Below are 14371 nucleotides of genomic sequence, written 5' to 3'. Positions count from 1 at the left end.
TGGACACTGGATTATGATTGTTTTCCTTAATAAATCTCCCACAATACTTACTTTTTGTGCGTGCCAGATCTACCCTTATGAAGTCCTGGCAGTGACGCATAGAGTGAAAGTGAAGCTTCCCAGAGACGTAGATCGCACCAGACTGGAGGTGAGCTCTAATCTTCTTCTCCCCACTCTGACGTTTCCCCCGCTTCTATCCACAGGTCATTAAGAAAGCCTGAGAAAATGTTTAGCTGTGGTTTAAAGAATGACTTGAGAATCAGAATTATGCAGTTCTGGGTAAAGCTGCCAGGCACTTAAGCCAGGAGGAATAAAAGTATCAGACAAAGCTTAGAGCTTTGAGAAGTGCCACCTCCAATTTTAGTAAAGGTGGATACAATTTGCTGTTTTTTTTGTTTTTTGTTTTTTAAAAAACAAATATACCGTCAAAGCATGTGGACAGTGGTGTCTTTTGTAAGAGCTGTTTTTCAAAATCTAGTATCAGACCAGTCAGCAGGCAAGAAGATGATAGAAGCCAAGGACAGTACACGTATAAAAGGTTAAAAGCTTTGTTTTCTCAATCAGGTGATAGCACAGACAAGTTATTGACATGAGATACAGAAAAAGGTTACCTTTTTGAAGGTAAGCCTCTGATTGTGAACCACATTCGAAAAAAAGTATAGTATAGTAGTATAGTAAGTATAAAATGCTAAGATTGGTCACCAAATATATTTAACCATTAACTTACCTGGGTGGTTCGCTCGAGTAAAGTCTATGTGTGGGAAACACTGTGACTATTATACATTTAATAGGCTACATGTTTTAGGAGACAGTTTTAGGTGCCCTACAGGTAACTCATATACACACTGCAGGCTACCAGGCGCTCATGGGCACCGTATCGACTACCCCTGCCTTAGGCAAAGACCTCTTAGGCGAGTCTGTCTACTCGGCAGCCAGTTATTTTGGGCTAACCAGACCAGGTCCCTTCCTAAATTAGTGGGGAGAGAAACAGAACTTCAGTTTCAATGATCACATGGACAAAAAAAAGTACAATGACTTTGCCCTAAAATAAGGTTTAAACTGCTTTTTCTAACAGGTTACTGTATACTTGATACCAAATTCTTTTACGGCTCAAACAAATGTGAGTTTAATGTCTAATCACCTTGCTTTGGTTATCCTGTGCATTAGTTTGATATTATCCTCTCGCGTGCCAATTAGAAGTCTGTCTGCAGTTGCACCAACTGGTCGAAACTGTCGTGAATTTACTACTGTGTGCTCGCGTCAGTGCAACTATGCAATTGGCTGACATGTTTTCCAGTTGAGCTAAAGCAGATGATTGGCTGTTGGGAGAATGGGCAGGACATGTGTCACGTGTCTCTGACTCGGGTCGACTGTTGTGTCTTCAAAGCTCACGCTGCTTACGTAATCATAGTAATGTGTGTGGTGGCATGTATATAGTCGTGATTTATGCTCCCACCAAACAGTGTGTCCTCTAGACGTGATCAAACAACACCCTGTGTGACATTCTGACTTGAAGCATACTGACGCCTTTGACCGCTCCTTGACTGGCCTACACAGAGCACTGACCTAAACCCCCATCCAGCACCTTTGGGTGATACAACCGGGCTCAGTGACTGCCCAGCCTCGCTAATGTCCTTGTGGTTGAATGGGATCAAATCCCTGCACACAACCAGAAGAGAGGAGGCTGTTATAGCAGCAGATTAATTCTCATGGTTTTAGCATGACACATTTACCAAAGACATATGGGTGTATTGGTTTTGGTTGTGTGGTTTTATTTGCTGCAAGAAAACTCTTTAAATGTAAGCTAAATAAAGTCGATAAATTGTTGGACCTGATTTAAAGTGAATATTATTGGCAGCAGTGTTGGTTTTTACCTTCTGATGCTGTATCACATTACCTGCTTTTGCACTGGGTCATTGCAAGTTTAACCTACGCTCACGTCCTATTATAAAAGAAATAAGCACAATTAGACTTAATGTCCCGTATTAACTAATTCCCTCCAGTTGTTTTACTGACACTACCGATTTACAGATTCAGAACTTTTCATTAAAAACAGGAAATATTTTAAGTAGTCTCAGATAATGTTCCACATGAGAAAAAAAAAAAAGCCCATTTAAAACCTTCAAACTGTGGTTTGTCTTGTGGTGCAGTGCTGATGGTCTCGGAGTTTCATGGAGCTATTTAAAAAGAAATCCCCTTTAAAGTATTTAAACCTTCAGTAACCCTGCTATAAGAACCGCCTGTGAGCCTTTAGATCATGAGAATATTGTCCCAAGAGAAGTCAGACCGTCGCGATATCGAGGTGTTACTGACGCAAGAGATCCCCTTTGTGGTTGGGAACACTAGACTGGAGTGATATTGTCATTAGTGTGTGTGTGTGTGTGTGTGTGTGTTGTGTGTGTGTGTGTGTGTGTGTGTGTGTGTCAGAGAGAAATATTCCAACCTCTGTTTTACCCATGGCTGTTCCTGATCCTTGACCCCAAAGTGGAGTTGGTTTACCAAACTAATCAGCAGCTAAACTCGTATCAAAACTCCAGCTCGGAGCCAAGGGGCACTTCACCACGAGGCAACACTACCAAATAGGATGTTTCTGACCCATAACTGGTGGCTCCTGTGAGGAGCTCAATATCAGACAGAAAGCTTTTGTGCACAGTGCATAATGGAATAGTTCAAGCTTTTTGGAAATATACTAGATTAGATCATTTCTCTCAACATTTGTGTGTTACGTACAGAGCTGCAGTCAGGATTAGCCTTTGCATAGAGACTGGAGGCAGGGTCTAAGTTACAGTGTGCTGACATGTATCCTCCTTTGTCTGCACCTGTACAGTGTCAGTGTGTATGTCATGCTTCAGCTATGATAGTGTCTGCTTATCCCTCCACACAGCAGTGTGGCCGTATTCCAGCGGTGGTGGAATCTTGTTAATCCAGTATGCTGGAATGACCAAACAGCCAGCTGATATCAAATACATATGTATATATAGATATATATATACACACACACCTTTATCAGCTTTTTTGTTGCTTATAGGATTAAGATATACATTAGTATGAATGTTATATTTATTATGTGTGTGTATATATATATATATACATATATATTATATATTTGTATATATATATATACATTTAATTGCTAATAAATGCATAATATGCAATGTATGTCTTAATCCTATAAGCACCAAAAAAGCTTAGTAAAGGTTTATCAGTGACATCATAAGTATGTTAGCTGTTAGTGCTGATCTGCCTTTGATGAGGGGCTTTTCGCTGTGATCTCCAGAAAACTCGTGGCTAAAATCCTACAGTGTGAACTTTGCTTAACCAGTACCAGCAGTTTCCATGGTAATCATTCATTCATAAAGATCTACGTTGGCAACTTCATCAACACTATTATTGTTGCTTAGCCCACTTAGCGAACGTTTCTAAAAGGCCAAACACACTGAAAAGTGTCTGATGGTTGTGTTTTGAAGCCCACCTATTGTTTTAACTGGCCAAATGAACATCAAAAGCATTTAGAGGCTCGTCAAACTGCCCTGACACCTGTACTGAGCATGGAATGAACGTGTTGGGTTGGAAGCCATATGAATGGTGGTTTTACAATCACCTGCAATAACTTTACTTTATGAAATATTACATAATATTTCTTGATCCTGGCGTGGTGTTATTCTGTCAGCTCGGCAGCTGAAGATTTAAAGGATCTGTGTGTGCTTCAGAGAGTATACCACATTCCTCCCTCTGTTGGTTGGTATGGAAACCAGGTGATTTGCTGTCAAACTCAAACCGCCTGCCTGTAATTTACTATCACTATCATGATCACACACAACTGCCGTACACACACACAGCCAAAGTATTACAATAAAGTGTGTATGCTTTTGTTCTGGGTCTAAATCAATACCATGCATGTTTTTGTTCCATGGTATATTCTTGACATTTACAGAGGAGTTAGTGAGTGTTCGCAACACGAGCCAGGCTGGGTTTTGGATAACGGTTTTGTTTGGATGAACTTCTGAGGGTTGAATTTGGTGTGTTAAACCTCAATACAAAAGGCAATGTAATGCCTGCTCATGTGGTCCACACAAACACAATGTTAGGTTTGGATGAGTGTCGATTGCGGGAGTCCAATCTGAGAGTATGAAGCTGCTACTGGTTTACATACAGCCTGTGTGTAGTAAGGGAAGTGGGAGTGGGAGGGAAATGTCAAGAGGCAGAAGTAATCTCATTGGTTCAGGTAAAAGTTTTGATTAATGGAGCAAAAGAACCACTGTGGGTTTTTTTTTTCAGAATTAGGCTTTGTTCTGATTAACAAACGTACTGATGCAATGCATTCATTACAATGCGTGCATTACCCATTTCGATGGTGGCCTATTTTAGATGTGTGTGTTTGATTTTTTTAAGTTTATAGTAGATAAATGTATTGCGGTCAATTAAGAACAGTAGTTTTAATCCACAATTATTGATGATAATAGCAAAGCAAAGAAACAACACTTTGATTTTGTACTGTTGTAGATGTTGTCTTGTGAGGACAGTGTTTTCAAAAAAAGTTTTCTGTTTTGCTTCTCCAGAGACATCTATCTCCTGAGGACTTCAAGCAGGTTTTCGGCATGACCCTGGAGCAGTTTGACCGCCTGGCCCTCTGGAAGAAGAACGACCTAAAGAAGGCAGCACGCCTGTTTTAGACCGAAAAAAGTACCATCTCAACAAGCGTCCGTCCTGTCCGGGAGGGAGCAGAAAAGAAAACCAACCCATCAGAAATATCTATATATGCACCGCCATGATACCCTTACTTTCCACCTGTAAAACGCCATGCCATCTGCCTGTGACGCTGCGGAGAGGTCGCTCTGTGCGGGGAACATTTTCACGACGTCAAGGCAGCGTCTATAGCTTTTTGTATGCGATGTGGCCCGAATGTTTGACTGACAACCTTACAGACGAGGATGAGGAGCTGCGTTTTGCATGGCCTGTGTTGATGCTCCTCGCCTCCCATGTGGTTCTGCATCCTCTCCCCTCCCCGGCCATCTCGATGCCTCCATGCACCCCTGAAATAACAGCTTGCAGGCCTTCCTACAGGCCTCTGTGGTTCTGACTGTTTTAATGTGCTCCTTCCTCTACTCTGTCAATCTTGACTTATCTCTCTGTTACCATTTTCACCATAGATTGTGTTCACTGTGCGAGGGTTTATCATCTTATCTGTCTCGACATATCATCTGTTTGCTGCTCTGCCTTTTCTCTCTCGCTGTCTCTCCATCATATCTTCCCTGCACTAAGTGACTGTTACATCGTCAAAGCCAGTTCGTTTTTTCACCTTTGCCATTACTTCAGGACAGTGAAGAGACTGCTGACTTGTACACACTCACTGTTGAAGCATTTCAAGGCCAAAGACCGGAATAAGAGTCCAGCTTCTCTGATCTTTGACTCAAAAAATCACCACTTTTGTTCTCAATTTTCCCTCGTGTTCCTTTCAATCAGAGAAGTTGGGAAAGAGTGGGTGGTTTTGATATGCGTGCCCTGATGTGTTTGAATGCTGTCCCGTATTTTACACAAGCATCTCATAAATCAGCACAGATAGGAGAGCCAGGGCTGGATGAGAGCCACTGCATGGCAGTGAGTAACACATAGAGGGGGGGTTGAGAAAAAGGAGTAGCCCTGCAGAAAGCGTACAGTACAGAGGGTTCCAGGGTGTGCAAAGGTGTCAAACATGCAGCATTGCCAGAGTGACATCACTTACATCGAAAAAACAAAAAGAAATTATTTTTATAAGCTATTTTTGACTCCAATCATGAGACGCAGCTGAGAGAAATCATGATTTTGTTACCAGAACAAAAAGCCCATGCTTTGTTAAGCTTCACAAACCTGCAGCAGCACTTAAGCGTAACAAGTGGGAGTCTTGCTTGATTTAAAAAACTCAATACTACAACAATACAATACTATATCTTCTCAGATAGAGATTTAACTCTTTATATGTTTGTTGTTTGGAAGCATTGTCTCGTACAGTAAAAAAAGCTCCACATTTAAGCTGAAGTCCGTCGGCTTTGCTTGATGATTTCTGGACCGCAAACCGATCAACTCGCCAACTAACATACTGTAAGATGTATGTGAACATATACTGGATATATGCCAGATATATTTGTCTGTATACAAGCCATGGTGTATAACTCTTCAGGCATGCATGAGGGTGGGAAAATGGTGTTTGTCCACTGACCTCAGTTTAAAAATGTATGAAAACATTATCATTAATGTGGTTTGAGTGATTGATTATTTTCTCAAATGAATTGCCTGGTCAGCTGCTTACATTAGCTTGTGTTAGGTATTTATTTAATTGCAAAATTGAGGAAGGGAGTTTATTTTGAAATGTTAGGGGTGTAGTGTTGAATGAATAGCATCACCAAGAAGAGCTTTTTGAAGTGAAACATAAAAATTTTGAGTTGAATATGAGTGTCAAATGAATTTTGCTCCTGTAAGTAACACACTAACTGTTGTCATAAAGTGTCATGTCCCCTTTCTAATATTCATCTGCTATTAAAGTGCTTTATCCAAACTACAGAGTCCCGCTGGATTGGAGTGCTTGAGTTTGTTAAATGAAAAGGTTTTTGAGTGAAATGTGTGGATGTTTTTTTAAGATACAAGGGGGAAAGAAGTTTTCACTTATGTTGTTCTGATACCTGGGAAAGGTTATCCAAACAGTGACGAAAAGAAGTTGGATATAAACACTCTGGCTGGTGTTAAAAACCGTCGGCGGGGAGGGTCACTGTCAAATTTATACAGCTGAAGAAACATTAGCATAAGCCAGGGCTATAAAGGTCAGGCTCTGGCAGTAGAAAGAGTTTTCCCAAAATCTAACAAAAACTAAGACTGATGACTGATTCACACTGCAGCAGAAAGGCTCAAAATTCTGACTTTTCTGATTTCTTGAACACATTTTAAATCTTTTTTTTAAATTCATCTTGAAACATCTTCTGGAGAGATTCCTAGATTCAAGGTGTCAAGGTGCTCCATTCAAGCAAAGTCTCAGACCAAGAGATTAAAGTGATTATTTTCTGGTTAAATTATGAAATGACAGAAGCAAAAAGATAAATGTAGTACAAAAACTCATCTAGGGAGGAGGTTGGGGTTCAGTTAGCTACTCAACTCCCATGTGAAGCCTGTCAATGATCTTTTCCTAAACCTAACCAAATACTTTTGGTGCCTTTATTCCAAAAGTGTAACCAAGCGTTGCATATTTATTATTGCTAACTTGTCCACAGAATGCAACACATCCTTATATAAAAATGACTGAAAAGGTCCATTGCCAGCGAATCTCCAAACAACAGGTATCACTTTTCATAATACATTATGGCATATCGGACATTCACCGCATGCTCAAAATTCTGATTTTGGCCTGAGTTAGGGTAAGAATAGGGCGGGTCTTGCCTTCACCAACCCAGGGGGAAAAATACATGCCATAGTTTTGCGCACTCACAGTATGATGAATTCTTGGCAAACATTAAGTTACTCAAAGGAGGGTATTTGGAGGTGTTACACCTCCAAATAAATTGGTAACTAACAAAATGACTGGCTTGTTCACAATATGTATGATTGTTTCTTGCACATTGGACCTATCTTTAGGAATATTGCCATGTTCCTGGACTTCATTTACTTAATTGAGCACCAGGGTGCAAAGTCAACTATGTTGTCCACTGACCAAATGGCTTGTGACTCAGTAGATTACCATCACCACCACTATATTTTACCAGCATTTGGTTGGCTGCTGCATATTTTGTGCCCTTGTTAGCACAAGGTTATAAAACCGATTCAACCAGAGCTGCAACGCAGTTTTCCTTCAAGTTAAGAGTCTGTAGACCACAACCATAAACCGAGCTGTTTCAAACATGATTGAATTTGTTGTCTAAAAATCTGCCACACAAAAAAAAGTGTGTTTTACTGCATGTACAGACTAGCTTTAACAATGCTGAGTCACAAGTCAATAATAAAAGTAAATGTGAAATTGTAATCTGCACCAGCATATTACATGTTTGCCACTACTCACTTCAACAGCCATCTGCTAGCATCTGTGTAGATGGACCATGGATCTGATGGGATCCATCATACATCGGGCAGGGTGTTACAAGGCTCCAATTGTAAAGCAACTTCAGAAGATGTAACATCTTTCTGGTTTGATTCATCATATGTTGGGGGCTAGGTTACATCTATAGTCAAGAAAGATGAACACTCATCCAAAAAATGGTAATATGAGCAGAAGTGTCAAATGGAGCATGAAGCCTACAGTGTGAATGTAGCCAGAGTGACATCAGAGTAGGGAGAGGAGGAAAAACCCACCCAGACTGGATTACACAAGCAGAGAGACCTTTCATCTCTTTAGGCAAACAGGCCTCCGACCCAGAGAAAACAACACCGGAGACTTTCACACATTGTTCAGAGCCTGTGGTGTAAGATTCACGTCGAGAAACAATATTTATTCTCATAGTTTGAGTTTTGTGTTTTTGTGTTTTCTCCACTGCCTCCGAGGGCAGAGTGACATCTCTGCAGTCAGAGTAAAGGCCTTTATAGATACAGAGTGCATGCTGAAGAAAAAAACACATTTTTATTGTAAAGGGAATGTATGTTCAGTTCAAAATGTGTATTTGTTTATACAATTATTCATTAGACATCATCATTAATAAAAAAAAACATCAGTCTCTGATCAAAGATGTAATGAGTGGTGATATGTTATGGCTGAATACCATTGGCTCATTTGTTTCCCAGCTCGCTTTTCGGGAGATTTTCAGGGAAAAATCTGACGTCCACCTTGTAATAAATGTAAAATGTTATGTGTTGACTCTTATTCAATATATTCTTATTCCAAATGGCTGTAATGAACCACCTTACTGGAATGTTATTAAAATAATGAGTAGAAAATGAATGAAGAACACATGCGAACCTGCCAAGAGAAGACTATTTAACTTTAATCATGTATTCTCACCGTTGGTAAAACTGGTCGCTTTCTCATCTTAATTTGCTTCACCTCTGTCATATCCTCCTCTCTAAGCCCTTTAACAACCACATTTCCATTAATATTGCATTTTTTTTTTATCCAATTAAATCTGAGCTGGGTGCTCTGTGTCCTAAGGGGAGCTCCAGGGGTCTGCACCACGATGAGAATTAATTCATAATATCACTTTATTACATTTATTAGACAATGAGCATCATGTACTGTAGTTTCAGGCTATATTAAAACACTGTGGTTGAGGTTAGAGGAAGATTACACATCCTGCCTTGTGCTTGTGTTGCAAATTAGTATTGTCGGCAGTAAAAGTCAGGATGTCTCTGCTGCTTCAACTTTGACCATTGTTTTTATGTCTGTCTCTTCTTAGCAGCGATAGAAGTAACTAATTACAGGTTCTCAAATTAAGTAATAAAACCATTTCGGGGGGCACTTGGACTTTTTCCAGTATTTTTGAAGTCTTTTAAGTCTTTTAATTTTACTCTGACTTAAGTATGCACTACACCATGTAATCTACTTACATAGTTACCATGTAAAATCATAACTGAGTAATGAATACAATTTGAATTAATATCTAAACCTTTCATCTGCATTTCTTGTAGCTAGTATGGCTATCCTATCACAAACGGGCCAATGAAAAAACCCTGACATATGGACAAACAAGTCAAATTTGTACTACACTACTCTTAATTCATTAAATGTAGTTAACTTTGATTAAGCTGAGGTTAACTCAGAGAGGATAGTCATATTAATTCAAAATTATATATTAATATTGATGTGATATAGTACATCCATTGTCTGTTACCACTTATCCTTTAAGTACTAACCGAGCCAAACACTGCTAAGCTTCCGAGGTCAGAGGGGATCGGCTCCATTTTTTGCTGAATATTATGATGTCACAGTGCATTTAACCTTTGACCTTTTGGATAACATATGTCATAACTTCATAATTTTATCCTCTTAGACATTTAAATGTCAAATTTTATTGTACTTATTGTATGAATTCTTGAGTAATGGCCAAAAATGTGATTTTTGTGAGGACACAGTGACCGTGAACTCTGACATTCTGACCTTTAGCCACCAGATTCTAATCAGTGCATACTTGAGTCACAGTGGACATTTGTACCAAATTTGAAGAAATTCCTCCAATGCATTACATAGCATATTACCATTACTTGTAATTCACTTGTATTGAGTAATATTTCAGTAACTGTACTTGAGCACAGATTATTAGTACTCTTTCCACCACTGCTTGTCATTCAGCTGACATTATGAAAGCACAATACAACATTTCTGGAGTAGCCCATTAAATCCCATTCAGATTAATGTGGGTTTTTTTTTTCAGAACCCAGAAGAGGAAAAGCATTATTCAGCATAATTAAAACATATTATTTCTGTCAGGTTATTAGGAATTAGTAAGAACACATCATTTCCAAGCATTTTCCACACAAAAACTCTGTAACCATCACATGGATTTTACGGTGAAAAGCTACCAAGAACATTTACTCAAGTACTGCACTACTACTAGAGTATTTCCATTTATATGTACATGTATACTTATGGTGAACTGAACTGCAATCCACACTGTTACAAAAGGTGATTTTGACAGATTAAGCCTAATTTTGAATGTTGATTCAGCTTGTAACAATAGATGATTCTGTGTGTGATGTTGTTTTATTGCTGTGTTATTTATTTTGACTGTATCTATATTTTTTACAATGCAGTTTCATCAATTGTTGAGAGCAGCCCCTTTTAGTTAGAAAATGTGCCACATTTGCAGCCAGGTAACGGCTGCAATCTGCCATCTTGTCTATGTGAAACGGAGGTGTAATATTCCTCTTTTTCAAAAAAGCCACCACTGGGGCAGGCGTAAACATGTGACGAGACGTGAAGCACGAAGTTGGGAGTGAACAGTGACGAGTGATCTGGTTATTGACGATTCTCTCGGCTGTGATGGTTATCATCTCTCGGATCTCAGTGGCTTTCTAGTTGCTCATCCGTGGATGAAGTAATGAACTGACTGCTGTGATCAGCTGTTTCCTGCTTTTAAAACTCCCGGCTGTGGGTCACACAACAGTGCATGTCATCGACACCTCCGCCCATGTCACGCAAACACAGGTGATACTAATGGCATTAATTAGCCTAAGGTCCAGATTCAGCTTCACTTAAATTGAACAGAAGCTTTTCATGTCAAAATGACTGTTGTGCAAATGGTCTATGCATAAACCTATAAGTTAGTCACTGTTAGCCACGGTACTCAATCTTGTATTTAAGTATTTCAGTATATAATCCCTTGAGATGTGTGTCCATAACTACTTCCTAGACATCTCAAGATCCAGAGAGGGGTCCTGTTCAGCCATGTCTGAAAATGTTCCCAAGAACTCAACCTGGAACAAGGAAGAGGGCATTCAACAGTAAGACTAGATTTACAACTAGTCCACTGGAGTTGGCCTTCACATCCAAGACCCCTTCATTTAGAGAAGACTAGATGCATGTGGCAATGCCAAGTATACCAGCCACCAAGTTCAGAATGAGATTCTCCAGGGATTAGCAGAAATGACCCAAAAACAAATCATAGCAGATATAAAGGAAGGTGAAGTGTTTAGTGCGTTGGCTGATGAAACTAAAGACTCACAAAAAAAACAACAGATAACCTGTGCGTTACCATTACCGTGGTGCCATCCATGAAAGCTTCCTGCACTTCCAGTCAGCGGAAAGCCTGGATGCAGAGGGTCTGATTAAAATGATAGTGACGTGTCTAGAGAAGCAAGGTCTGGACTACAAAAATAATCTAGTAGGGCAGGGCTATGATGTTGCATCCGTAATGAGTGGGAAACATTCTGGTGTGTCTGCACGCATTAGGAGCGATGCAAGATTTGCATTTCATGTGCACTGTAATGCACACGGCTTGAACTTAGTTCTTGTTGATGTGGTGAAGTCAGTGTCTGAAGCTGGTGACTTTTTGCACTTGTGCAGAACATGTATAGATTTGTATCTGGCTCTGCTGTTCATATCAAGTGGCTTGCTGTGCAGAAAGAGCTGTATCCACAGGAGAAGCCTAGGGAACTACAGAGACTTACAGATGTTAGGTCGGCATGCAGATACACGGCATGTCGTAATCTGAGGGACAGGCTTCCAGCGGTTCTGAGGCTTCTACAGGAAATTTCACTTGAGGATAGTAGTGAGAAGTGGGAGTGGAAGCAAAGGGTCTTCTGGCTCAGATAGATTCACAGTTTACAGGGTTTTTGGTTACCTTTTGTAAAGTGCTTGGTGATGTCAAAATGCTCCAATCCAGCAGTCTTGATCTGACGAGGGCTGTAGATCTAGTTGGCGCCCTTACAGACACATTGCAAGGCTACAGAAGTGAAGCTTATTTTAGTGAGCTATGGAAAAGAAACTGAAGAACTGGTAGAGCACTGTTATTCTGGACCCCAGAATAACGGTGACAAAATACTTTCCTTTATTAGTGTATGGACCACCTGATAAAGCCTTACCCACCCTCTAGCCACCCCTTGTAAAAAAGTCTAGTTCCGCCCCTGTGAAGTTACAGTCACAGATTAAGATTTTGAATATGAGAGTTAGAAGTTAGGAGGATGGATTTTAGCCTGCTTTTGATTCTTAGTGTAGCCTATTTTATGTTGCTGGTGAAACATCTGTAAGGTCTTTATCATAGAAAAACATCCTTATTTTGGAGCCACATGAGCTCGTGCCTGGTGCTCCTGAGAACAGACACGTCTCCTCTCTCACACACATGGCTGTGAGGCACACAGGACCCGCCTCCTGTGACGCAGACTGCGATTGGTCGAGCCTGCTGTCAGTTAGTCACTGCTGGGGGTTTGCCGGACGCACCCTCCCTGCTTCTATTGTCACCGGCCTGAGAATAAGACTTGTTTTGAACACTGAAAAATGGAGGAAAACGACAAAGGTAAGTCTCTGGCTGCGTTCGGAAACTTTCACCTTGTCGACTTTCATTCACGAGTTGTTCGCTGTCTGTCTGCTCGCTGTTAGCTTGGCTTGTTGTCACGGGGCTGCTAGCTAGGTGTGAGTGTGTGACTGATGGGAGAGGAGGAGGATGGGGGCTCGTGTTTACTGAAAAAAATAAAATATATATTAACTATAGAAAACATAGCACAGTTACATAGATCAGTGCATCACAAGCACACACACACACACACACACACACACACACACACAAAATATGTTGTATGTTATAAGTGTAACAGTGTGTGTAGTGTCTACAGAGTATTCCAGTGAGTGGTGCCCCCCCAGAGAAAGATGTAAAAGATGTACAGTGGTTTATTGTCACTTTTGTGTTCGCTACTTTGCGGTTACTCTCCTTAACAGCCCAACAATATTGTTAAAGGTCGTTATAGGGTCTATATGGAATTTATTGTGACTTTCATAGTGAATTTGTCAAGTTTACTGTTGTTTTTGTTGTCACTGTAGTATTTTCAGCGTATTTCTGCAATATTTCTGACAACATCCTTTTGGTCACAACATTACCATAACGCCTCGTAATGTGCTACTTGGTTCTTTTTTTTATTTATGAGAATTTACATAAAGGATTTTACACGTCCAGCAGACTATGTATACAGATAAGTCAGTGTGAGTTAGGACAGAATACAGGAGCTTCGGTGTTTTGAATGGATAAGAGGTACAAAGGAGCGGACCATGTGGTAGGAGAGGAGAGAGCAAGAGGAGGAGGAGGGAGGATGGGAGGATGGGAGGAGTGTGATTAATTGGCAGACTGAGGGTGTGTGATGCCTCAGGCTGGTGTTTGCTCCCAGCATCAGCAGCCTGCAGGAGGAGGAGGAGGAGGAGGAGGAGTGGGGAGACCAGCTGGGAGCCTGTATCCCTGTCAACTCCCCATGAAATGACCTCCAGACAAGAGCTTCCAAGGTCTTTATTGAGAGGAAGCAGTTTAATGGACAGACGGTTTATTTCCATCAGGTTTTAACGCTTAAAAATGCATGTAAAAAACGCGGCTTCAGAAAAAATTTAAGACGTTGTCAAAAGTGAATTATCTTACTCTGACACTCTACTTTCAGATACATAAGTCTATTTATCAATTTAATTACTACGGACATCTTAATTTTGAGAGGACATGTTAAGACTTTTTCTGAGGGATGCCAAATCTTTGAGCCACAGGCATCAGCTGATCTGGCATTCACCCCACTCCATCCACCCCACCCTAATTTAATGCAACAGACTGTGGATGGAGCGGGGGTGTTCCAGCAGCTCAGTGGTGTGGGACAAATCCAATTAATCAAATACAACAGAGCAACGGGACAGAAGTATGAGCTTCAGAGTAATTAGGCTGGAGCTGTTGATAGGATCAAAACATAAAGGGACTGGAAATGACTTGTGATAAAGCCGGCCTACAGCATTTAGTCTCTT

General features: G+C 40.5%; 2 protein-coding genes across 2 annotated transcripts in view; both read left to right on the top strand.

The window, feature by feature from the left end:
• Positions 1-6535, top strand: part of ablim2 (actin binding LIM protein family, member 2) — a 98276-nt gene extending 91741 nt beyond the window's left edge. The window contains exons 22-23 of the mRNA XM_084345047.1: positions 68-148; positions 4560-6535. Coding sequence (XP_084201173.1) covers positions 68-148; positions 4560-4673 — 195 coding nt within the window. The 3' untranslated portion in view covers positions 4674-6535. The remainder of the gene's footprint in view (positions 1-67; positions 149-4559) is intronic.
• A 6273-nt stretch (positions 6536-12808) lies between these two features.
• afap1 (actin filament associated protein 1) overlaps positions 12809-14371 on the top strand; it is a 90907-nt gene continuing 89344 nt past the window's right edge. The window contains exon 1 of the mRNA XM_084344886.1: positions 12809-12899. Coding sequence (XP_084201012.1) covers positions 12881-12899 — 19 coding nt within the window. The 5' untranslated portion in view covers positions 12809-12880. The remainder of the gene's footprint in view (positions 12900-14371) is intronic.

Source organism: Pagrus pagrus (assembly GCF_965226575.1).
Source record: "Pagrus pagrus genome assembly, chromosome: 22".
NCBI lineage: Eukaryota > Metazoa > Chordata > Actinopteri > Spariformes > Sparidae > Pagrus > Pagrus pagrus.
This window is presented reverse-complemented; position numbering and strand designations above follow the sequence as displayed.